At 43.5% G+C, this 27256-nt stretch overlaps 1 protein-coding gene across 1 annotated transcript in view; it reads left to right on the top strand.

Moving 5' to 3' along the window:
- Window positions 1-27256, top strand: part of LOC135527157 (neuronal PAS domain-containing protein 3-like) — a 435357-nt gene that overhangs the window by 46757 nt on the left and 361344 nt on the right. Inside the window, exon 3 of the mRNA XM_064955797.1 lies at window positions 6426-6670. Within this exon, the coding sequence (XP_064811869.1) occupies window positions 6426-6670 (245 nt within the window). The remainder of the gene's footprint in view (window positions 1-6425; window positions 6671-27256) is intronic.

Genomic DNA, 27256 nt, shown 5'->3' with positions numbered 1-27256 from the left:
GGTTTGATGACACTGTGTGACCAAGTTGATGAGAAGTTCAATTATGTTACTAAGGAGATATAATTTGTTATCATGGGAAATATAACCTAATGTAGTGAGTGCCCCCCCCCCTTTCCTTTTCCTGCTACATGGAGATCAGAGAGTCACACAAGCCATTTATTGGTTTTGTCATGTAGTCCCCTGATCAGTGGTGTTATCCATTTCTTCAGGATGAGAGCCTTAATCCAAAGTAGTGTTTCTGCTCTGCCTGCCATTTCAACACTGATTAAATCTATTGCTTCAATCCTAAATGATAATTCACACAAGTTTCAGCTGCTTGGTGTATTCTCCTTGTCCTCAGAAGTTGAATGGTGAGTGATTGGCTAAGTAGAGCGATATCTTAGACACCTCCATTAAAGATGTCCATTCATTTCATTTGCCAATGACCCTGTAGCTGCTTTATTTTTGTTTACTGCACAAGCACATCTCAACCTACCTTGTGATTTTGCTCAACAAAGACATTAGATACTGTAACCTACCAGCCGCTTAGGATATTCAAAGCAACAACACATGCTTTGCTAGCGTTAAGTTTAGTCTGGTTTGTATTATTATAATTATGTTCATATTATAAGTGAGGCCTTCAGTATATAAGTCAAAGCTAATGGACTCCAAATGGATGCTGACTTCCTCTGTGTTTGGAGCCCTGTTATTGGAGTGAACAAATAGCCTGTTCTGTGTACATTTCATATCGCTAATCTCGTCCTCTCAACAGTCCTTTTCCATTTTAACAATGCTAACTGTACTCTAGGGTCTCTTCTAGGTGTGGGACTCTCTATTCCTACACACAGATCCCTATCAGCCACCCCGCACATTGCTTGATTTCCCCACTGGCATGTCTCTGTGTGGGCCATAAGCATTCTATTCTCAAGTAAACATTCACCAGTATGGAGTTTCTCTCCATTATGTCATTGAGATTTGTGTATGGATGTGGGTTTGTGTGGTTTCAAATGAGAATACAGAGAAATGTTTGGAAAATGGTGCAAAGAGAATGTGGTCTGGTTGTTCCTCCATTGTGGAGCAGATGATTTACTGAAGTAGTGTAGGTGATAGAGATGGTTCTCTACGCAATGACCTGTTTCCTGTTGATAACCACACTTTTCTGGGACTCAAGGGTAATGCCAGATTTCAAAGCTGTCCTGCTTGCCAGAATGCATCAGTTGGATGGCATTTGATTTCCATAGGGGGCATGTTTTTTCCCTGGGACCTCCTGTGTGTGCACGCTCTTGCATGGGTTTTATAGCATAGTCATCATTTAACTGTAAAAATGTATTACCTTTTAATGTGGCATGAACACAAACAGTCATGATGTTTTCATCTGATTGGCAAAGAAATCACTTCAAGAAGTAGGTTACCTTTGCACGTTCGTCCAAAATAATTCCAGCATCCAAACAGTGCACCCGCCAACAGTGCACCCACTAACAGTGCACCCGCCAACAGTGCACCCGCCAACAGTGCACCCGCCAACAGTGCACCCTCCAACTTTCCTTCAATTCGCAAGTGACTGAAATGATCTCACCGGAGAAAGCATCCAAGAGAGTGAAACAGAGCCCCTCTGTCTTACTATATGTAGCCCATGTATCTGAGGCTGTCTGGACAGAAATAGTATGACATGCTGTCTGGTTCTCTTGGTCCTTTTGGTCCAGACAGCATCAGATACATGGTCTATACATACTGAGACAGAAGGGGCACTGTTTCACTCCCTCGGATGCTATCTCTGAGATTGATGCGTCTTTCTGTCAGAGTGCGTCCCGTTCAATATTTAAGTATTTTATTTGGACGGGCAAGAAGGTATGCTAGGGCAGGCCAGGGCCCCTAAGGCCCGCCCATAACGCTGGCCCTGACTGCTTGTGCTCCCTACCACTGGTCAGTCTATTTTTAGACAGCTGACACACTGGAGGGAGCAGCATAGTATTACCTCTGGGATTGATATTGGCCATATACCAATATGTGCTTTATTGCTATTATGCACTGGTTACAAATGTAATTAGAACAGTAAAATTAAATGTTTTGTCATACCCGTGGTATATGGTCTGATATACCATGGCTGTCAACCAATCAGCATTCTGGGCTGGAACCACCCAGTTTATAATACAGACTATGGGGATATACAGTACACATTGCAGTATGTATGGGGCTGGTCACCAACTTAGTAAGTGATTATCTTATGAGGGACGGGTCACAGTCTAGGAAAAAAAGAGATAATATCATTTTTGTTTATAGTAATCTACATAAAGTTGAAGAACAGAAAGCACGTTATGTGGTGTGCAGTGCACCACAGAACAACCTCTGTGACCTCTGTTTAACCTGGAAACAAAACCAAATACAGCCAAAGCTAGTGACCTCATCCCTGTCTTCTGAAAGGCACTTGAAAAGCCATTGGGGGGTTCATGTTAAACTACAACATGATTTAATGTCATGTTTATAAAAGAAAGTGTTACATTTACTCTGGTAGAACATGATACGTACTGTCTGTTCGCTGTACTAAGGTCACACAACCCCGGCACATGCAAAAATATTTGGCAGGCCGACATAGTGCTTTCCAGGTTTGTGGCACAAATTAAATTCTGCAGCTCTGTTGCACTTTGCCTCCAAACAATCATGATAACTAGCTTTATATATTGTCTGAGCAGTAGACCATCAAATGGTGCTTTTCTTCTTGCAGGGGAGTGAGCGGTTGACATGATCGAGAATGGCAATCTGCTACCTAGATGTAAAGGCACATGTACATTTACATTTAAGTCATTTAGCAGACGCTCTTATCCAGAGCGACTTACAAATTAAGGATTCATCTATATTTGGCAGTGAAATGATCTTATTGCACTCTTAATGCTCACAAAAGCTAACATAAATTGATCTTGACAACTATGAGTACGTCATTAGTGACCCACAAGACAGTCTTTGGTTGAATGAAGGTTGTGGGAAGTGGTGCTTGGTGAATTGTCATTTGAATCTTGCATGCAATTCTAAATGCATGAATTCATATTTGAAATCTTCTTTTGAATCTATATACTCTATAAGTAACCGACATCTATCAGAGAGGGTGGGTGGGCCTTGTCTTGCTGTTTTCATGTTGGCTTAATGATGTTGTTTTTAGCTCGAATCACTGATAAGTAAACGACAAAACAATGAAAAATTATTTTCTTCACCAAGTCATTTTTCATCTTCGGGGGGGAAAAACCCCTGCCTTACCTCATCTTTCAAGTCCATTCGAACTGATTTCGCATTTGTGCTGGTAAAAAAATTAATCTAGCTGTCGGCCAGTGGGGAACCCAGAGGTTCCTGTGTGATTTATTGCCAACTTAATTCAAAATGGCTTGGGATGATGAACGCCATGGAAAGTTGGGAGTTGTGTTATGGAAGAATGGAACTGTCTGCTTGGAGTTATCTGATATGAAATAAATAACACAGCGACTAAAGCAGACAGAAGTGTTTGACTGGAACGATGCGAACCAATAGACTATAACTAACCATGCATCCTTGAATTGTTCATGTGATCTACTGCCGCTGGATAAATAAAGGACTTATAAGCATAAACCTAAATACAGTAGGCTATAGTATGTAAAGTATATACACTGCTCAAAAAAATACAGGGAACACTAAAATATCATCACATCCTAGATCTGAATGAATGAAATATTCTTATTAAATACTTTTTTATTTACATAGTTGAATGTGCTGACAACAAAATCTCACAAAAATGATCAATGGAAATCAAATTTATCAACCCATGGAGGTCTGGATTTGGAGTCACACTCAAAATTAAAGTGGAAAACCACACTACAGGCTGATCCAACTTTGATGTAATGTCCTTAAAACAAGTCAAAATGAGGCTCAGTAGTGTGTGTGGCCTCCACGTGCCTGTATGACCTCCCTACAACGCCTGGGCATGCTCCTGATGAGGTGGCGGATGGTCTCCTGAGGGATCTCCTCCCAGACCTGGACTAAAGCATCCGCCAACTCCTGGACAGTCTGTGGTGCAACGTGGCGTTGGTGGATGGAGCGAGACATGATGTCCCAGATGTGCTCAATTGGATTCAGGTCTGGGGTACGGGCGGGCCAGTCCATAGCATCAATGCCTTCCTCTTGCAGGAACTGCTGACACACTCCAGCCACATAAGGTCTAGCATTGTCTTGCATTAGGAGGAACCCAGGGACAACCTCACCAGCATATGGTCTCACAAGGGCAGTCAGGCTACCTCTGATGAGCACATGGAGAAATGCCACCCCACACCATGACTGACCCACCGCCAAACCGGTCATGCTGGAGGATGTTGTAGGCAGCAGAACGTTCTCCACGGCGTCTCCAGACTCTGTCACGTCTGTCACATGTGCTCAGTGTGAACCTGCTTTCATCTGTGAAGAGCACAGGGCGCCAGTGGCGAATTTGCCAATCTTGGTGTTCTCTGGCAAATGCCAATCGTCCTGCACGGTGTTGGGCTGTAAGCACAACCCCCACCTGTGGATGTCAGGCCCTCATACCACCCTCATGGAGTCTGTTTCTGACCGTTTGAGCAGACACATGCACATTTGTGGCCTGCTGGAGGTCATTTTGCAGGGCTCTGGCAGTGCTCCTCCTGCTCCTCCTTGCACAAAGGCGGAGGTAGTGGTCCTGCTGCTGGGTTGTTGCCCTCCTACGTCCTCCTCCACGTCTCCTGATGTACTGGCCTGTCTCCTGGTAGCGCCTCCATGCTCTGGACACTACGCTGACAGACACAGCAAACCTTCTTGCCACAGCTCACATTGATGTGCCATCCTGGATGAGCTGCACTACCTGAGCCACTTGTGTGGGTTGTAGACACCGTCTCATGCTACCACTAGAGTGAAAGCACCTCCAGCAATCAAAAGTGACCAAAACATCAGCCAGGAAGCATAGGAACTGAGAAGTGGTCTCACCACCTGCAGAACCACTCCTTTATTGGGGGTGTCTTGCTAATTGCCTATAATTTCCACCTGTTGTCTATTCCATTTGCACAACAGCATGTGAAATTTATTGTGTGATTGACTTGGAGTTACATTGTGTTGTTTAAGTGTTCCCTTTATTTTTTTGAGCAGAGTATATATGCCCAGGTATCCTATTGTGACACATCTGATAAATATGTACCTGCAGTATATTAGAGAGAGAGAGCGAGAGAGGCAGGTGAAACTTTGGTATAGATATGGAAAGCCATTTTAACATTTATTAATCCTGTTTGACATCAATAACTACATTCTTGATATCAAATACAGTATTAATACAATACAACTTTCCATACCCACATGCACTCTGGCATGTGGACATTACACTTGACAGCATTTTCTGATTAAATTTATCTGAATGGCAATATCTAGGCGTATTGCAGTCTCTTTCTTTGAAAAAGGCAGCAATCTGAAAATCATTCAGCAGGCTGTCTCGTGAGACCCACTTCTAAATTCCAATGACTGAATCAATTGTGGTGAGCATTCCCACTGGAGTAGAGCAAAGTCACTAATGGCCACAACTGACTGTGGGCTGGTGTGTTTGGTACAAAAGCCCTGTAACCTAGACTTAGGCCACAGTATGACAACAGGTGTCTGAGCTTACAGAGGGTCCAGGGTCATGTTCAGTTGGTCAAGGCTTAGCAAAACATTTAGCAAAGGAAAATTCGACAAGTTCTGGAGGTATCTCCCTGTTTCAAAACATTTACTTCCCTTACTTAACACGTTCCTGGTCTTGCTTTCTCGCTCACCTGCTTATGGTAGTGTTAGCATTGAATGATGGAATGCCACAGCTTTCTGTGCTTCTTGGTCGAACCCAGGCCCTTACTTCCTGCGGATTCAAATGTTTGCTTCCCACTGAACATGTCTCTGGTCTTAACTGCTGAGTTGAGGTAGTATTTCCCAATTTCAAGATGTCTCTGGTCTTACCTGCTGAGTTGAGGTAGTATTTCCCAATTTCAAGATGTCTCTGGTCTTAACTGCTGAGTTGAGGTAGTATTTCCCAATTTCAAGATGTCTCTGGTCTTAACTGCTGAGTTGAGGTAGTATTTCCCAATTTCAAGATGTCTCTGGTCTTACCTGCTGAGTTGAGGTAGTATTTCCCAATTTCAAGATGTCTCTGGTCTTACCTGCTGAGTTGAGGTAGTATTTCCCAATTTCAAGATGTCTCTGGTCTTAACTGCTGAGTTGAGGTAGTATTTCCCAATTTCAAGATGTCTCTGGTCTTACCTGCTGAGTTGAGGTGGTATTTCCCAATTTCAAGTTGTCTCTGGTCTTAACTGCTGAGGTAGTATTTCCCAATTTCAAGGTGTCTCTGGTCTTAACTGCTGAGGTAGTATTTCCCATACACGTATCAAAAAGTTTCTAAATGTTTTATCCCTACTGAACACAACCCTAGTCCTAACTCCTGTCTCTTCTCCTGTCCCCACCAGGTTGCAGGCTCTGAGGAAGGAGAAGTCCCGGGATGCAGCTCGCTCGCGGCGGGGGAAGGAGAACTTTGAGTTCTACGAGCTGGCTAAGATGCTGCCCCTGCCCGGCGCCATCACCAGCCAGCTGGACAAGGCTTCCATCATCCGCCTTACCATCAGCTACCTTAAGATGAGGGACTTTGCCAACCAGGGGGACCCACCATGGAACCTGCGCATGGAAGGCCCACCGCCCAACACCTCCGTCAAAGGTCAGCTCCATTCACCACCATGGTCCAGCTACCCACAATTTAGTTCAATCTACAGATGTAGGATCTTCATTTAATCACCCGGTTGCAGGAGAACTTTCCTTCAACACATGAAATGTAAAACGTGTAGTGTGTTTTGAGGTTTTAAAAACAAATCTGAAGTTTGTAATTTTCACTTTGAAATTTCAGACTTGATTTTCCCTTACGAAAATATATCAACCTACAAAAAATGTCCATTAATTATAATCCACATAATCATTCACATGTCCTTTTGCTGTAGGATTATTTACCCGCTGTCTCAAATTAAGATTATATATCTGTAGTTCAGTACCAAAGGTTCATATCAATGGTACACTCACTTTACCAGCTAAACATTGATGATATCTCTCTTTGTCTGAGCTTTAACATACTGTGATATTAAGGTAATACTGTAAATTCTAATATTATAAAACGTCAACTCCTGTAGACCATGACGGGATTAAAGGGATTCTGGGAGATTCTGGTATTTAAGAAATCTTTCTACTTACCCAGGGTCAGATGAACTCATAGATACCATTTTTATGACTCTGCGTAGCATATACTACAGTACCTGTAGACTCCCAGTCATTGGGCTAACGCTAGTTAGCATTGGCTCGTGAAACTACCTCTAACTTCCTTCATGCTGGACACAGAGACATACAAATCGTATCCACAAGTTAATCTGACTATTCGTAAATAGAGATATTCCTTGAATGTTTTACTGGACACAAACTCAATGTTAGAGCGGAGGGGAAATTAGGAACTCTGGCACCTGTGGTCTGGTCACACATATTGAAAATGTAAACATTTAACTTTGATACAGTTTGAGCCTACTAGTACATGCAGAAATTCTGAGTATATTCAAATGTAACCGAATTTGCCTTTGAAATTGGGTCTTTGTGCAGTGCACTTAAAGAATATACAGATCTGTATATTTTAATAGGTTATGCTGGAGTAGGAATGACCGTAAAGATTAAAGTCAATTGCAGAAATGTTCAGTCAATGCGAGCTGTTTGCTCTGCCGAGGCACACACACACACACACACACACACACACACACACACACACACACACACACACACACACACACACACACACACACACACACACACACACACACACACACACACACACCAGATGGCATCATTGTTGTCTGGCTTTGAAGAGACACATGCATTTTAATTAGAAAATATATACTGCTGAATGATTTGGATTGGAAAAGGCTGCTTGATTTCCTCCTGATACAAATAAGACCTATAGCCTGCACTTTACATTCAATCAAAGATGACTCCACCTCTGCTGCATGTCCTGTCTTTCTATCGGCAGACAGATAGTGGCAGTCTGAATTGAATCACTAACTCACCACATTTTATTTTCACTTCATTCTGAACAGAGTAGCGTATTGATCCCATCCTTTTTGTTGCTGTGCATCGCCGGTAGCTAATGAAGACGGCTTACCATCTCCCTCTGCCCATGAATCAGTGTTATTTCTGAATAGGCCACGTTAGATGAGCCTGACCCGGAGCTTCCACAGCTCCCAGCCTGCCAGACACAGCAGGCTATAGAGGCTGTAGGTAGGATATGGATACTGGAAGAGGATGTGGAGGGGGTCATACGTTTTGATTGGTTTACAGATGTCGCACACACGCACACGCACACACACACACACACACACACACACACACACACACACACACACACACACACACACACACACACACACACACACACACACACACACACACACACACACACACAGGAGCCAGGCTTAACAATGCACTGCATGGTAATGCATGAGGAGGGAGTAGGGTATACTGTGTTATTGTACAGTATCAGACAAGGGAGAGGCCAGGCCCTTTTCTTTTCAGAGTTGTTTGTGCTACACAGATGAAGGCCAGCCTCATACAGCAGCAGAGTTACACTGTTTCTGATTCATGGCCGGCCCAGTTCATTTAGCAGACACAGTCTCTCAATCAATTTGCCTTGTGCCTTAACATACAGACCCGGCATTTGGATGGCGCTGATGTCTGTCTGAGTTGCCAAACGTAGTTAAAACCAGCCTCTATTCCATGGAATACAAAACCAAGGTGACAAAGTTGAGTATAGATTGCTCGGATATGTAATAAAAATGATAGGCGATAGTACTGGCATCAGAGCTAAAGAAATTTGACCTCCACTTCTCTCTCTCCAAATGCTGTTGATGTATTATCATAAGTTTAGTCTCTCCTCTCTCGCCGCTCTTCTTTCCTTCCTCGTTGCCTTCTATTGACCTTTACTGTAATTGACCCATCAACAATTTTTTTCCCAAGCGTTTTAACCCGAAATTTGCTAGTCTCTGTCAGAGGCAGTTCACATCTGTTGAAGGACACTGCACAAACAAGCGTGACCTTTCTCTTGTTTAAAGGCTGGCGACGCCTCCTCATCCCCTCCAACCCCTCCGCCACCTGGGCATATTATTATTCATGCATGCGGAGCAGAGAGGAGAGGAGCGGAGCAGAGAGGAGAAACGTAGAGAAAGGAGAGGAGCAGAGAGGTGAGGAGAGGAGCAGAGAGGAGATGAGAGGACCAGAGAGGAGAGGAGTGGAGCAGAGAGGAGAAGAGCAGAGAGGAGAAGAGCAGAGAAGAGAAGAGCAGAGAGGAGAGGAGGGGAGCAGAGAGGAGAGGAGGGGAGCAGAGAGGAGAGGAGGGGAGCAGAGAGGAGAGGAGGGGAGCAGAGAGGAGTGGAGCAGAGAGGTGAGGAGAGGAGCAGAGAGGAGAGGAGAGGAGCAGAGAGGAGAGGAGTGGAGCAGAGAGGTGAGGAGAGGAGCAGAGGTGAGGAGAGGAGCAGAGAGGAGAAGAGCAGAGAGGAGAAGAGAGGAGAGGAGTGGAGCAGAGAGGAGAGGAGTGGAGCAGAGAGGAGAGGAGCAGAGAGGAGAAGAGCAGAGAGGAGAGGAGCAGAGAGGTGAGGAGCAGAGAGGAGAGGAGCAGAGAGGAGTGAAGCAGAGAGGAGTGGAGAGGAGAGGAGCAGAGAGGAGAATAGCAGAGAGGAGAGGAGCAGGGAGGAGATGAGCAGAGAGGAACAGAGAGGAGAGGAACAGAGAGGAGAGGAGCAGAGAGGAGAAGAGCAGAGAGGAGAGGAGCAGAGAGGAGAGGAGTGGAACAGAGAGGAGAGGAGGGGAGCAGAGAGGAGAGGAGTGGAGCAGAGAGGAGAAGAGCAGAGCAGAGAGGAGAAGAGCAGAGAGGAGAGGAGAGGAGCAGAGAGGAGTGGAGCAGAGAGGAGAGGAGCAGAGAGGAGAGGAGCAGAGCAGAGAGGAGCAGAGAGGAGTGGAGCGGAGCAGAGAGGAGTGGAGCAGAGAGGAGAGGAGCAGAGAGCAGAGGAGCAGAGAGGAGAGGAGCAGAGAGGAGTGGAGCAGAAAGGGGCGGAGAGCAGCAGAGAGGAGAGGAGCAGATAAGAGCAGAGACGAGCAGAGTAGAGCAGAACAGAGAGGAGTCAGTAAAATGCCAGACGCAAGAATTTGGCGGCTCCAAAAAGGAGACCTCCTTCCATCACCACGACATTCCACAATTCATGTTTTACTATGCATACAGTACATTTAATGTTTACCTGTTTATTCTCTGCATTTTAGCATTTTTGTAGGACATAATTTACTATTGGAATACAACATTTACATTTACATTTAAGTCATTTGGCAGACGCTATTATCCAGAGCGACTTACAAATTGGTGAATTCACCTTATGACATCCAGTGGAACAGCCACTTTACAATAGTGCATCTAAATCATTTAAGGGGGGGTGAGAAGGATTACTTTATCCTATCCTAGGTATTCCTTGAAGAGGTGGGGTTTCAGGTGTCTCCGGAAGGTGGTGATTGACTCTGCTGTCCTGGCGTCGTGAGGGAGTTTGTTCCACCATTGGGGGGCCAGAGCAGCGAACAGTTTTGACTGGGCTGAGCGGGAACTGTACTTCCTCAGTGGTAGGGAGGCGAGCAGGCCAGAGGTGTGCCCTTGTTTGGGTGTAGGGTCTGATCAGAGCCTGGAGGTACTGCGGTGCCGTTCCCCTCACAGCTCCGTAGGCAAGCACCATGGTCTTGTACAAAAGGTGAGCATTTATTCACTGAAAGATGGCAGAATTAATTTCAATTCATGCAACTGACTCATTTAACTCCCTTGAATACAGTGTTGTTTGATAGCCTTACGTTAGATTAGGGGTCAAGCATCATCTTCATAGACCAACCAGAGAGGCTCTCTAGTCTATGTGTCATACTCTAGTCTATGTGTCATACTCTAGTGTATGTTTCATACTCTATTCTATGTGTCATACTCTAGTCTATGTGTCATGCTCTAGTCTATGTGTCATACTCTATAGTCTATGTGTCATACTCTAGTCTATGTGTCATACTCTAGTCTATGTGTCATACTCTAGTCTATGTGTCATACTCTAGTCTATGTGTCATACTCTAGTCTATGTGTCATACTCTAGTCTATGTGTCATACTCTAGTCTATGTGTCATACTGTTTGATGTCCCCTGAATGGGTTCAGCACATTAAGTTCCAAATGGCACCTTATGTAGTGCACTATTTTGACCCGGCCCTCTGGTTAAAAGTAGTGCACTATTTTGACTTGGGCCTTCTGGTTAAAAGTAGTGCACTGCATAGGGAATAAGGTACCATTTGGGACTCAAAGCCTTAGTTGTGTTAATTATAGAGAGAAGAGACGCAGCAGTGGCATTTCTGTACTTATGATCCATCCAGCCCTTTCAGATATGATGTTTCCTCAGTTATGACCAACCATTACAACCTATTTCACATAGTGGCAATATGTTTACCACTGATGTTTTACAACAGAAAAGGCTTATATCAGGAAATGCAAGAAAATCAAATGGATATGACGTGTCTACTGTTAAGGGGTTATACGTAAACATTCAGTTCATACATATTAAACTCATTTGCTTGAGAAATGATGTGCATTCCTTTTGATATGAATACAAAATGGATCACTGTGCACTTCTCGTAAGGGTTGTACCTGTCACTTGGTCTTTCCTTTTTTACCTCAGCTGTAAAGCAACGACGAAAAGAATGGCATCAGTGCCAGAAGCCCATGTACTTTTGCTCCAAGGTACATCGTTTTGTCAGTGACTTTTCACAATGACCTTGAGGTGTCTGCATGCTACCCTCCCTCCCGTACCACCCAGCACCATTGATATCTTACCAGCCTTTTCCCAGCAAATAACCACTGCTTGGGGGATATTACCAATGTGCCACCCACCTGACCAAGGGGGTAGGGTAATATTAACTACTATATCAGATGGTGTTAAACACGTTATCTGGTTGAAGCCTTTGACCGCCTGGCAGAGCGATCTGGCTGTAATCCCTAAGTGGCCCAGTCCGTCCATGTGAAGTCGTTTTGGGTCAGAAGGTTGGTGCTGAAAAGGGCATTGATTAAAGTGCCCTTTCCCTCTTGCCCACTGTGCCACACGCACTGTGGCTGGTAATGAGGGGATTAATATGTGCACCGCAAATGGCACCCTGTTCCCTATATAGTGCACTACTTTTGACCAGACTCATATGGGCCCTAATTAAAATAGTGCACTATAAAGGGAATAGGGTGCCTTTTGGGACTTAGTCATGGTGTTTTTTCATCACAATGGACACTCAGGACACAGAGAATAAATGTGGCGTTTATGCACCTTTTGGAAAAATGGCAGCTCTTTACTAACACAAGCTTAGTGTATTATAGTAGAGGTACTGCATTGGCTAAACAGCTTCCTACATTTCCCCCACTTAATAAATGGATAGTAATTTGCCCAGCTGTGAGTGTGAGATGTTCTATTCCCCAGTCACAGTGTAAGAAAAATTGAATGACAGTGAGAAAAACAGCAGTAATTATAAAAGTAATTACTGAATGCTGATGATGCCCATAGGCTTTGCATAACTACATTTAGAAGAGGAAATTGCTTTTGGCTACATTGGAAGGCTGGTGGGCATGTTTGTGTTATTTTCTTTCTTTATTTTAGTATGCACAACCAAATAAAGTAATTGCCATGGAAACAATTACTTATACACTTTTTTTGTGGGCACAAACAGCTCCGGGAAGCGTTGTTGTTGAACAATGTGGTTTAATGGAAATGAGTGTAGTCACTTTGTTTATATTCCAGAACAGATTACAATGAAATGGAACATGAGGAGAAGACAAAACACTGTGGCTGAATATGAGTCACTTTCTAAATAAAACATGACTTTTTACATGATTTTTTTACTGGGACATGAAATCACTAAGATGTTTGGATGTTTTCTCTTAATGAAGAGTCTCTGTTTGCTTCTGTGAACTATTTCATTCTTCAATGGAGACGACAACGCAGAGGTTGCCAGTAGCTTACTAGCAGTATGCGACTGCACTTGTGTGTGCGTGTGTGTCTGTCTGCCTGCCTGTCTGTCTGTCTGTCTGCATACGTACAGTTGAAGTCGGAAGTTTACATACAACTTAGCCCAAAACATTTAAACTCAGTTTTTCCCTGACATTTAAGCCTAGTAAACATTCCCTGTCTTAGGTCAGTTAGGATAACCACTTTATTTTAAGAATGTGAAATTTCAGAATAATAGTAGAGAGAATGATTTATTTCAGATTTTATTTCTTTCATCACATTCCCAGTGGGTCAGAAGTTTACATACACTCAATTAGTATTTGGTAGCTTTGCTTTAAAATTGTTTCACTTGGGTCAAAGGTTTCGGGTAGCCTTCCACAAGCTTCCCACAGTAATTTGGGTGCATTTTGGCCCATTCTTCCTGACAGAGCTGGTGTAACTGAGTCAGGTTTGTAGGCCTCCTTGCTCGCACACGCTTTTTCAGTTCTGCCCACACATTTTCTGTAGGATTGAGGTCAGGGCTTTGTGATTTCCACTCAAATACCTTGACTTTGTTGTCCTTAAGCCATTTTGCCACAACTTTGGAAGTATGCTTTTGCGACCAAGCTTTAACTTCCTGACTGATGTCTTGAGATGTGGCTTCAATATATCCACATAATTTTCCTCCCTCATGATGCCTTCTATTTTGTGAAGTGCACCAGTCCCTCCTGCAGCAAAGTACCCCCACAGCATTATGCTGCCACCCCCGCGCTTCACGGTTGGGATGGTGTTCTTGGGCTTGCAAGCCTCCCCCTTTTTCCTCCAAACATAATGATGGACAAACAGTTATATTTTCGTTTCATCAGACTAGAGGACATTTCTCCAAAAAGTACGATCTTGTCCCCATGTGCAGTTGCAAACCCTAGTCTGGCATTTTATGGCAGTTTTGGAGCAGTTGCTTCTTCCTTGCTGAGCATCCTTTCAGGTTATGTCGATATAGGACTTGTTTTACTGTGGATATAGATACTTTTGCACCTGTTTTCTCCAGCATCTTCACAAGGTCCTTTGCTGTTGTTCTTGGATTGATTTGCACTTTTCGCACCAAAGTAAGTTCATCTCTAGGAGACAGAACACGTCCTAACCGACTTGCCAAAACAATAGTTTGTTAACAAGAAACGTGTGTAGTGGTTGAAAAACAAGTTTTAATGACTACAACCTAAGTGTATGTAAACTTCTGACTTCAACTGTATATATGTGTGTGTGTGTAACACGTGTGTGTAATGTGTGTATTTATAATATGCGTATTTGTAAATTTTTTGTGACTTGTATTTTACACAATGTGATTACTGTATATTTTGTTTTTATTTATTTAAAAAAAATTGGAGACCCTTGTAAAATAATCAGTCTTGAATGTATTTATTTTTATTCCAATGCATAGCCTACTGTAGCTGCATTATTTGCTCATGTAGCCAGGCACTACAACTTGCGTCGATGGGCTCAGTAATTTGCTCTTCTGCAAATGGTCCATTAATGGAGAAATAAATCAGAGGGACAGTTGGAATGAATATGGAAAGGCTTTCTTCTAGTGTTGTGACTGGCCATTTAGTCAGCTGCAGCTAATACCCACACAAAGTAGTACAAATCACTGTGGGTTTACACTATAGAGGCCAGAGAAGAGCAGAGCACTGCCTTCAGATGCCCTTCTCACATCGCCCTGCCATGAAGGTCTCAACTCTCTACTGTAGCCAAGTAGCCTTCTGATCTCACTATCTGTGTAGCGAAACAGAATGGAAGCTGGTGAGAGCCGGATGGTTCGGACAAGGCTAGTAGCCAAGGTCCTTTTCCCAAGGACAATAACAGTCGTGAAAAATTGTCTATTAGACTTGCTTTGACAGTACATTAAAAACACTTGAAAAGAGCTTGTTAAACAAAGAAAGTATCCAATCAAATGTAATTGGCTTGACTAAGGCAGCAGTAATACCTTTAATAATTAAACCAAGTTGTTTTGGTAGCTTTTCAACCCTTGGCATGAATCAAAATGTCCAAAATTATTCTGTGATATTGTTTATTTTAAAACATTACAGTGCCAATATCATTTGTCTGGTCAGATTTCTCCCTGGTCCAGTCAGTCCATCACTCCACCTTTAATGGATATCAACTAAATCATGTTGGCTGCTCTCTCTCACCACCGTTACTATTGATTTATCCCTCGGATAAAGATCAACTCCAGCATTGACTGATGCACCACTGCATTAATGGATGGGTGAAAAGAGAGAAGGAGATAGGGGGGGGGAAGAGAAAGAGGGGTGGGGACACAACAGAGAGGGAGTAGAGAAATATGTACAGTATGTACAGTGCCTTGCAAAAGTATTCGGCCCCCTTGAACTTTGTGACCTTTTGCCACATTTCAGGCTTCAAACATAAAGATATAAAACTGTATTTTTTTGTGAAGAATCAACAACAAGTGGGACACAATCATGAAGTGGAACAACATTTATTGGATATTTCAAACTTTTTTAACAAATCAAAAACTGAAAAATTGGGCGTGCAAAATTATTCAGCCCCTTTACTTTCAGTGCAGCAAACTCTCTCCAGAAGTTTAGTGAAGATCTCTGAATGATCCAATGTTGACCTAAATGACTAATGATGATAAATACAATCCACCTGTGTGTAATCAAGTCTCCGTGTAAATGCACCTGCACTGTGATAGTCTCAGAGGTCCGTTAAAAGCGCAGAGAGCATCATGAAGAACAAGGAACACACCAGGCAGGTCCGAGATACTGTTGTGAAGAAGTTTAAAGACAGATTTGGATACAAAAAGATTTCCCAAGCTTTAAACATCCCAAGGAGCACTATGCAAGTGATAATATTGAAATGGAAGGAGTATCAGACCACTGCAAATCTACCAAGACCTGGCCGTCCCTCTAAACTTTCAGCTCATACAAGGAGAAGACTGATCAGAGATGCAGCCAAGAGGCCCATGATCACTCTGGATGAACTGTAGAGATCTACAGCTGAGGTGGGAGACTCTGTCCATAGGACAACAATCAGTCATATATTGCACAAATCTGGCCTTTATGGAAGAGTGGCAAGAAGAAAGCCATTTCTTAAAGATATCCATAAAAAGTGTTGTTTAAAGTTTGCCACAAGCCACCTGGGAGACACACCAAACATGTGGAAGAAGGTGCTCTGGTCAGATGAAACCAAAATTGATCTTTTTGGCAACAATGCAAAACGTTATGTTTGGCGTAAAAGCAACACAGCTCATCACCCTGACCACACCATACCCACTGTCAAACATGGTGGTGGCAGCATCATGGTTTGGGCCTGCTTTTCTTCAGCAGGGACAGGGAAGATGGTTAAAATTGATGGGAAGATGGATGGAGCCAAATACAGGACCATTCTGGAAGAAAACCTGATGGAGTCTGCAAAAGACCTGAGACTGGGACGGAGATTTGTCTTCCAACAAGACAATGATCCAAAACATAAAGCAACATCTACAATGGAATGGTTCAGAAGTAAACATATCCAGGTGTTAGAATGGCCAAGTCAAAGTCCAGACCTGAATCCAATCGAGAATCTGTAGAAAGAACTGAAAACTGCTGTTCACAAATGCTCTCCATCCAACCTCACTGAGCTCGAGCTGTTTTGCAAGGAGGAATGGGAAAAAATGTCAGTCTCTCGATGTGCAAAACTGATAGAGACATACCCCAAGCGACTTACAGCTGTAATCACAGCAAAAGGTGGCGCTACAAAGTATTAACTTAAGGGGGCCGAATAATTTCGCAAGGCACTGTATATACAGTGGGGCAAAAAAGTATTTAGTCAGCCACCAATTGTGCAAGTTCTCCCACTTAAAAAGATGAGAGAGGCCTGTAATTTTCATTATAGGTACACTTCAACTATGACAGACAAAATTAGAAAAAAATCCAGAAAATCACATTGTAGGATTTTGAATGAATTTATTTGCTAATTATGGTGGAAAATAAGTATTGTGATTCACTATGGTGAATCACTAAAACAATACAGAAATACACTACGGAAAAAGAAGGAACAGCACGTCAGAAATCAGCTCAATGTAATTGAAGAATCCATAGACTCTAACCACTTCTGGGAAAATTGGAAAACACTAAACAAACAACAACACGAAGAATTATCTATCCAAAATGGAGATGTATGGGTAAACCACTTCTCCAATCTTTTTGGCTCTATAACAAAGAATAAAGAGCAAAAACATATACATGATCAAATACAGATCTTAGAATCAACTATTAAAGACTACCAGAACCCACTGGATTCTCCAATTACATTGAATGAGTTACAGGACAAAATAAAAACCCTCCAACCCAAAAAGGCCTGTGGTGTTGATGGTATCCTCAATGAAATGATCAAATATACAGACAACAAATTCCAATTGGCTATACTAAAACTCTTTAACATCATCCTTAGCTCTGGCATCTTCCCCAATATTTGGAACCAAGGACTGATCACCCCAATCCACAAAAATGGAGACAAATTTGACCCCAATAACTACCGTGGAATATGCGTCAACAGTAACCTTGGGAAAATCCTCTGCATTATCATTAACAGCAGACTCGTGCACTTCCTCAATGAAAACAATGTACTGAGCAAATGTCAAATTGGCTTTTTACCAAATTACCGTACAACAGACCATGTATTCACCCTGCACACCCTAATTGACAACCAAACAAACCAAAACAAAGGCAAAGTCTTCTCATGCTTTGTTGATTTCAAAAAAGCCTTCGACTCAATTTGGCATGAGGGTCTGCTATACAAACTGATGGAAAGTGGTGTTGGGGGTAAAACATACGACATCATAAAATCCATGTACACAAACAACAAGTGTGCGGTTAAAATTGGCAAAAAACACACAAATTTCTTCACACAGGGTCGTGGGGTTAGACAGGGATGCAGCTTAAGCCCCACCCTCTTCAACATATATATCAACGAACTGGCACGGGCACTAGAAAAGTCTGCAGCACCCGGCCTCACCCTACTAGAATCTGAAGTCAAATGTCTGCTGTTTGCTGATGATCTGGTGCTTCTGTCACCAACCAAGGAGGGCCTACAGCAGCACCTAGATCTTATGCACAGATTCTGTCAGACCTGGGCCCTGACAGTAAATCTCAGTAAGACCAAAATAATGGTGTTCCAAAAAAGGTCCAGTCACCAGGACCACAAATACAAATTCCATCTCGACACTGTTGCCCTAGAGCACACAAACAACTATACATACCTTGGCCTAAACATCAGCGCCACAGGTAACTTCCACAAAGCTGTGAACGATCTGAGAGACAAGGCAAGAAGGGCATTCTATGCCATCAAAAGGAACATAAATTTCAACATACCAATTAGGATTTGGCTAAAAATACTTGAATCAGTCATAGAGCCCATTGCCCTTTATGGTTGTGAGGTCTGGGGTCCGCTCACCAACCAAGACTTTACAAAATGGGACAAACACCAAATTGAGACTCTGCACGCAGAATTCTGCAAAAATATCCTCCGTGTACAACGTAGAACACCAAATAGTGCATGCAGAGCAGAATTAGGCCGATACCCACTAATTATCAAGAGCTGTTAAATTCTATAACCACCTAAAAGGAAGCGATTCCCAAACCTTCCACAACAAAGCCATCACCTACAGAGAGATGAACCTGGAGAAGAGTCCCCTAAGCAAGCTGGTCCTGGGGCTCTGTTCACAAACACAAACACACCCTACAGAGCCCCATGACAGCAGCACAATTAGACCCAACCAAATCATGAGAAAACAAAAAGATAATTACTTGACACATTGGAAAGAATTAACAAAAAAACAGAGCAAACTAGAATGCTATTTGGCCCTACACAGAGAGTACACAGCGGCAGAATACCTGACTACTGTGACTGACCCAAAATTAAGGAAAGCTTTGACTATGTACAGACTCAGCGAGCATAGCCTTGCTATTGAGAAAGGCCGCCGTAGGCAGACATGGCTCTCAAGAGAAGACAGGCTATGTGCTCACTGCCCACAAAATGAGGTGGAAACTGAGCTGCACTTCCTAACCTCCTGCCCAATGTATAACCATATTAGAGAGACATATTTCCCTCAGATTACACAGATCCACAAAGAATTTGAAAACAAATCCAATTTTGAAAAACTCCCATATCTACTGGGTGAAATTCCACAGTGTGCCATCAGAGCAGCAAGATTTGTGACCTGTTGCCACGAGAAAAGGGCAACCAGTGAGGAACAAACACCATTGTAAATACAACCCATATCTATGCTTATTTATTTTATCTTGTGTCCTTTCAAATTTGTACCTTGTAAAAACACTGTATATATATATATAATATGACATTTTCAATGTCTTTATTGTTTTGAAACTTCTGTATGTGTGATGTCTACTGTTAATTTTTATTGTTTACCTTACTTGCTTTGGCAATGTTGACACATGTTTCCCATGCCAATAAAGCCCCTTGAATTGAATTGAATTTAATTGAGAGAGAGAGAGAGAGAGAGAGAGAGAGAGAGAGAGAGAGAGAGAAGGTGACCTTCAGGGGAAGGTCAGAGAGGGCTCTGTTTGTGACGGTTCCTCCCTATCTTTCAGGATACAAATGACTCCCTTAATCATCCAACCTAATCGCACCATTTCTGCACCTCAATAGCCAGGGTTTAAACACTGTTTGCTTGCTGTCTCAAAGACCCTCATATTGAAACCAATGTATTTCTACAATTTAAAGAGCATATACCGGGGGGAGTTGGTGGGGGATGCGGGTGGAGATAGAAAATACATTGGCAGGGGTCTGAAAAACCAGACAATTCATGCGTGAAGCATTTAGCTATTGCCATCTCAAAGCATGACTAACAGTTTTCGGTCACCAGCTTCATTTATTAATATCTATAATAAGTCCCTCTCTGATAACAACCCTCTCCGAAAGCATTTTCTCTCTCTCGCTCTCTTTCTCGCTCTCTCTCTCTTTCTCTCTCTCTCTTTGCCTCACTAAAATGTTGTGGTGTTGATATTATTTGACCTGTGCAGATTAAGAAAGAGGACAAAGGTGAATTGACTGCACCTGCCCTCCAATAGGTAGTGATAACAAGGCCGGTGGCGGAGGCCAAGCTCATTGGGTGTGCATCCTAAATGGCATCCTATTCCTTACATTCCCTATGGGTCTTGTCAAAAGTAGTGCACTATATAGGGCATTGGACTCGGAGTGGCCTCGCCAGCATAGCCATGACATGGCAGCATTATTGTCATTGTCAACCAGGGACATGTTGGTGTGAGTCAGGCAGGGAGAGGAGACAGCATCACCCAGGGACATGTTGGTGTGAGTCAGGCAGGGAGAGGAGAGGAGACAGCATCACCCAGGGACATGTTGGTGTGAGTCAGGCAGGGAGAGGAGAGGAGAGTGCATCACCCATGGACATGTTGGTGTGAGTCAGGCAGGGAGAGGAGAGGAGAGAGCATCACCCAGGGACATGTTGGTGTGAGTCAGGCAGGGAGAGGAGAGGAGAGTGCATCACCCAGGGACATGTTGGTGTGAGTCAGGCAGGGAGAGGAGAGGAGAGAGCATCACCCAGTGACATGTTGGTGTGAGTCAGGCAGGGAGAGGAGAGGAGAGTGCATCACCCATGGACATGTTGGTGTGAGTCAGGCAGGGAGAGTAGAGAGCATCACCCAGGGACATGTTGGTGTGAGTCAGGCAGGGAGAGGAGAGGAGAGGAGACAGCATCACCCAGGGACATGTTGGTGTGAGTCAGGCAGGGAGAGGAGTTGAGAGAGCATCACCCAGGGACATGTTGGTGTGAGTCAGGCAGGGAGAGGAGAGGAGAGAGCATCACCCAGGGACATGTTGGTGTGAGTCAGGCAGGGAGAGGAGAGGAGAGAGCATCACCCAGGGACATGTTGGTGTGAGTCAGGCAGGAGAGGAGAGGAGAGAGCATCACCCAGGGACATGTTGGTGTGAGTCAGGCAGGGAGAGGAGAGGAGAGAGCATCACCCAGGGACATGTTGGTGTGAGTCAGGCAGGGAGAGGAGAGGAGAGAGCATCACCCATGGACATGTTGGTGTGAGTCAGGCAGGGAGGAGTGAGTACCAGTAGCTCTTCTGAAAGGCCACAGTGGGGGGATGGATGAACAGGTAGACAGTTGAGAAAGCCGCATCCTTCGCCACAAGTAACTAGCATGTTGATGCTGAGTGTTCGCTGCTTTGAATTCTCCGCCTAAATTTGTAAGCAACGTTTTGATGACTAAAATAGTCCAACTCAAATTAAACCTTGGAAGAGAAAAGAAGAAAGAACTTACTGTACTTTCTTCCAGACATCAACAACCGAGATTTATGGTTAGATATGTATATGTATTCTGTGACATTAGACGAGGCTAAACGGACGATGCCAATAATATCGTTGTGCATTTCCCAAATGGCACCTCTATTCCCTACATGCTGTAGTGGCATACAGTTAACCTAAACCCTATGGGCCCTGGTGAAAAGTAGTGGACTATATAGGGGATAGTGTGCCATTTAGGATGCATATACTGTGTAGTCCTGTACCACTTTGTACTCTCAGAACAACACACCAAGCCAATTACTGATGAAGCGTCTGGAGAAGTCTTCTAAACCCTCTATTTATAGGTGTTGATCCCCATTGTTTAGCTGAGGTCAGGAGGAGCATGTTCTCCTGATTAATACATTTATTTTCTTCTCCGACGACTTGTTTTGGGGTTTCATCTGTGAAGGAGATGCCTCTTAGTAGACTGAGAGAACTGAGAGAACTGAGAGAACAGCAGTCTAATCGTCACAACTAGAATATCCACCCCTCCTTTTTCCTCTGATTTGGTTTAACGCAACAGTGATCAGTGTTCATTTCCGCATCTCCTCTCTGTGCCGTGGCAACAATATGCCAGAAACATACTCTCTAACGCTGTAAAGGAGCTGTTGCCATTAAATGCTATCAACATCAAGGCAGCAGTTTGATTTTCAACTTTTTGTATTATAATTGTTTTGGGTGCTATGGCTTTTTCAAATTATGCAGATCCCTTAATTAAGCTCTGTCAACGAGTGGTTTGTTGTTTTTTTGTCTGTAGCCTAGCTGACTGGTCTGCTGGAATTTGCATGGCTTTGGATGTTACACAGCTTTCTGTAGGCTCTCAGTGTAATGCAACCTTCTCAGTCTAGTTTTGGTGCAGATAAAAAATCCCCTTAGTCTGCATCATAAAGTTGTGGCAAAAGTGAAATGATGCCATTCACAAAGACATACATACATTTTGACATCATGCAGGGTTTGCATGGGACAAAGTATGCACTATGGCCGCAGAATTACAGTATATACATATATTGTCACGGTCGTCCTCCTCTTCATCTGAAGAGGAGAGGCGAGAAGGATCGGAGGACCAAAATGCGGCGTGGTATGTGTTCATCATGAATTTTAATAAAGAAAATACTGAACACTGAAACACTATACAAAAACAATAAACGAAATAACAACCGTTAAGCTAATGCGAACTGTGCTGAAACAAGCAATCGACATAGACAATCACCCACAAACAAACAGTGCAACCCAGGCTACCGAAGTATGATTCTCAATCAGAGACAACTAATGACATCTGCCTCTGATTGAGAACCATACTAGGCCGAAACATAGAAATCACCAAATCATAGAAAATCAAACATAGACTGCCCACCCCAACTCACGCCCTGAACATACTAAATAATGAATATAAAACAAAGGAAATAAAGGTCAGAACGTGACATATATATTGATGAGTTGGACCGCAGTGGAGGAAGAGCAGCCAAAAAGGGCTCAGCATATGTGGGAACTCCTTCAAGACGGTTGGAAAAGCATTCCTCATGAAGCTAGTTGAGAGAATGCCAAGAGTGTGCAAAGCTGTCATCATAGCTGTCACTCCTGCTCCCAAGCGCCAGGCTGCCCTACATTACACACTCCTGACACCATCATTTAGGCACACCTGCCTTCCCTCGTCACACGCATCAGCAATATTGGACTCACCTGGACTCACCCAATCACCTGTTTATTACCTCCCCTATATTTGTCAGTTCCCCTGCTCTGTTCCCGCTACTGCATTGATTGTAATTCGTGTGTGTTACCCGTGTGTTGACGCTGTCCTTTCCCAATAAAACGTTTGACTCCCCGTACTTGCTTCTCCTCTCCAGTGTCATCCCTTGTCATCAGTGTCACCCCAAAGGGTGGCTACTTTTTGGCTGACAACTTTTTGGATGACAACATGATTCCATGTGTTATTTCATAGTTTTGATGTCTTAACTATTATTCTACAATGTAGAAAGTAGTACCTTTGTAATTAAGAAGAACCTTTGAATAATTAGGTGTGTCCAAACTTTTGACTGGTACATACTTTTTTCTTTAGATATTTGAATGTGCTGACAACAAAATCACACAAAATTATCAATGGAAATCAAATGTATCAACCCCCATGGAGGTCTGGATTTGGAGTCACACTCAAAATTAAAGTGGAAAACCACACTACAGGCTGAGCCAACTTTGATGTAATGTCCTTAAAACAAGTCAAAATGAGGCTCAGTAGTGTGTGTGGCCTCCACGTGCCTGTATGACCTCCCTACAACGCCTGGGCATGCTCATTAGGAGGAACCCAGGGACAACCGCACCAGCATATGGTCTCACAAGGGGTCTGAGGATGTCATCTCGGTACCTAATGGCAGTCAGGCTACCTCTGGCGAGCATATGGAGGGCTGTGCGGCCCCCCAAAGAAATGCCACCCCACACCATGACTGACCCACCGCCAAACAGGTCATGCTGGAGGATGTTGCAGGCAGCAGAACGTTCTCCACAGCGTCTCCAGACTCTGTCACATGTGCTCAGTGTGAACTTGCTTTCATCTGTGAAGAGCACAAGGCGCCAAGATTTGCCAATCTTGGTGTTCTCTGGCAAATGCCAAACGTCCTGCACGGTGTTGGGCTGTAAGCACAACCCCCACCTGTGGACGTCGGACCCTCATTCCACCCGAATGGAGTCTGTTTCTGACCGTTTGAGCAGACACATGCACATTTGTGGCCTGCTGGAGGTCATTTTGCAGGGCTCTGGCAGTGCTCCTCCTGCTCCTCCTTGCACAAAGGCGTGCATGTTGAAGGAGGAAATTGGCTCTAATTAAGCGCCGTCCACAGGGTATGGCATACCTTTGTAAAATGTTCTATGAAGGCAGTAGTACAAATAATTGTACGAGATCTTCAGTTACTTTGTAATTTCTCGCATGGAATAGCCTTAATTTCTCAGAACAAGAATAGACTGTCGAGTTTCAGAAGAAAGTTATTTGTTCCTGGCCATTTTGAGCCTGTAATCTAACCCCCAAATGCTGATGTTCCTGATACTCAACTAGTCTAAGAAGGCCAGTTTTACTGGGCCCAGGTATCACCTCTCCTCATCACGATAGGGCCCAGGCCCAGGTATCACCTCTCTTCATCAGGATAGGGCCCAGGCCCAGATATCATCTCTCCTCATCACGATAGGGCCCAGGCCCAGATATCATCTCTCCTCATCACGATAGGGCCCAGGCCCAGGTATCACCTCTCTTCATCAGGATAGGGCCCAGGTATCACCTCTCCTCATCAGGATAGGGCCCAGGTATCACTTCTCCTCATCAGGATAGGGCCCAGGTATCACCTCTCCTCATCAGGATAGGGCCCAGGTATCACCTCTCCTCATCAGGATAGGGCCCAGGTATCACTTCTCCTCATCAGGATAGGGCCCAGGTATCACCTCTCCTCATCAGGATAGGGCCCAGGTATCACCTCTCCTCATCAGGATAGGGCCCAGGTATCACCTCTCCTCATCAGGATAGGGCCCAGGTATCACCTCTCCTCATCAGGATAGGGCCCAGGTATCACCTCTCCTCATCAGGATAGGGCCCAGGTATCACCTCTCCTCATCAGGATAGGGCCCAGGTATCACCTCTCCTCATCAGGATAGGGCCCAGGTATCACCTCTCCTCATCAGGATAGGGCCCAGGTATCACCTCTCCTCATCAGGATAGGGCCCAGGTATCACCTCTCCTCATCAGGATAGGGCCCAGGTATCACCTCTCCTCATCAGGATAGGGCCCAGGCCCATAACGAAAAGCTGGAGCTCCCTCCCTTTCGTCAACTAGACATACTATATAATATAATCTATTATTTTCATTCATTTCATTTCATTCATTTCATTCATTTATTTTATTATTTGAAACCTATTTACATTCTTGAAGAAAGTAACATCTTAACATCTTACACAGGATCCCTAAGTGACTCAGATAGATTAAAAAGTAAAACCCAAACAGGCATTGCGAAATGACACAACTACATACAAGATGCATGATGATTATTTTGTCTTACCTTGGACAGGAAAAGCCTGAGGAACCCAAACCAAATGGAAAAAGAAAGTACTCCATTGACAGTTTCTTGAAAATGGCTGAATATAAAAACAAAGAACGGCTTTGTGTTTCTTAGGGCGTAATAAGACGGTTTTCATCTCTCTCTCTCTGTGATTGAGCCTGTACAAAATCGCTTTATTTCTTGGGGTAACTAATCATTGAAATATAGACAACGTTTGGTTCCAATTTACCAGCAACAAGTTGTAATAGTATTTTCTCTGCAATTTTACCGTTGATGCACTCTAAAGAGCAGTATTTTGCCAGTCAAACAAATATCATCACTGGAGCTTAGGACCAGTAATCGTCCCACATTAATGCACACATTAAACTTGTTAAATCAATTCTGTGGACACTTTCTAAAGTGGACTGTCTGTTGGCTCTCTCCTCTCGCCCAGACTACTCACATCTTCTTCGATGTATCAGTCTCTTTCATTCCCCTCCTAATCATCCAGGCGTTTTAGTTTGTAAATTACACTGAACAAAAATATAAACGCAACATGTAAAGTGTTGGTCCCATATTTCATGAGTGTAAATAAAAGATCCCAAAAATGTTCCATATGTACAAAAATCTTATTTCTATCAAATGTTGTGCACAAATTTGTTTACATCTCTGTTAGTGAGCATTTCTCATTTGCCAAGACAATGCATCCACCTGACACTTGTGGCATATCCAGTGGCGATTTTAGCATGTAAATCTTGGTGGGGCAAACCCCCCCCCCCAAAGAATGTTAAGACGCATGCCAGCAAAGCAACTACACAACACTAAACAATGCATTAATTGTATAACGATGACTTTTCGGGCCAACATAAATCTGTCCCAACAGCAGAGCTTTTTTTTCAGCACCACCACTACACCTGGCTATCAATGGAGCCTTGTCTGGCAGCGAAACAGTTCATTCAGCCTCATTTACTGCCTTTTAAAAAACATAGCTGATATGGCTGACCATACCACCCTGGCATATTACATCATTTTTACAGCAGCATACAGTACCTTTTTGGACTCACCTTGTTAAATCCTTTGTTGGCAAATTTTGTCATCAAAGAAAAAGATTTACAATTGGATGACCTTTCAAAATGTATTTTCCCAGTCTGACTTCCCAGTTGCAATATGCGGTTAGCCACTGTCACCGATTCCTCCCAAACATATCATTGTTGAATTTGCTATTTCCAACTTGTGTAACGTTTATGTCCAATGGCCGAAGAACACCGATACATTTTATCTATATTTTCTCTCCATTATTTCTCTTTATATGACAAGGATTAAAAATAATTTTCCAGCAGACTTGATTCACGATGATGACTGCTAGCTAGGATTGTGAAAGTATGATGTTGACATGATCAGTCCAATCAAAGCTACTGTACATATAACATGATTTGACGTCATTTCTGTGGCCAATGACCGTGAGCCTTCTTGGAAAGGCAATTGTAATATAACACTATGGTAGGACCCAAAGGGCTGACATTTTGGATGTCTACCGTTACTAAAGGACTGAAGCTAGGCGATTGCGCAAGGTCCCAACGAGTGACAGAATACTGAGCCAATCACGGCGCAATGCTCCTATTTTCTGCTGGCCCGCCCCACCACCACAGAAAGCTCTGAGCTACTGTAGGCTGAAACACCTTTATTTTGGAGCTGCCTTACTCAAGAAAACAAACAAAAAGACCATGGTTGCATGTGGCTTTATTAACTTAATTATATATTTTTTACATTGTTTGCAAACTGATATGTGACACATGTCAAAATAACATTTTTTATAAATATATTTTCGTGCAAGAAATGTGGTTCTCAAAACAAGTGGAGTTCTGCCCCACCTGCCCTGAATGACAGGTCACCATTGAGCATATCAAGAA

The sequence above is a fragment of the Oncorhynchus masou genome, chromosome 32, assembly GCF_036934945.1.
Source record: "Oncorhynchus masou masou isolate Uvic2021 chromosome 32, UVic_Omas_1.1, whole genome shotgun sequence".
Lineage (NCBI taxonomy): Eukaryota > Metazoa > Chordata > Actinopteri > Salmoniformes > Salmonidae > Oncorhynchus > Oncorhynchus masou.
Note: the sequence above shows the minus strand (reverse complement) of the source record. Positions and strands in the feature narration are given on the sequence as shown.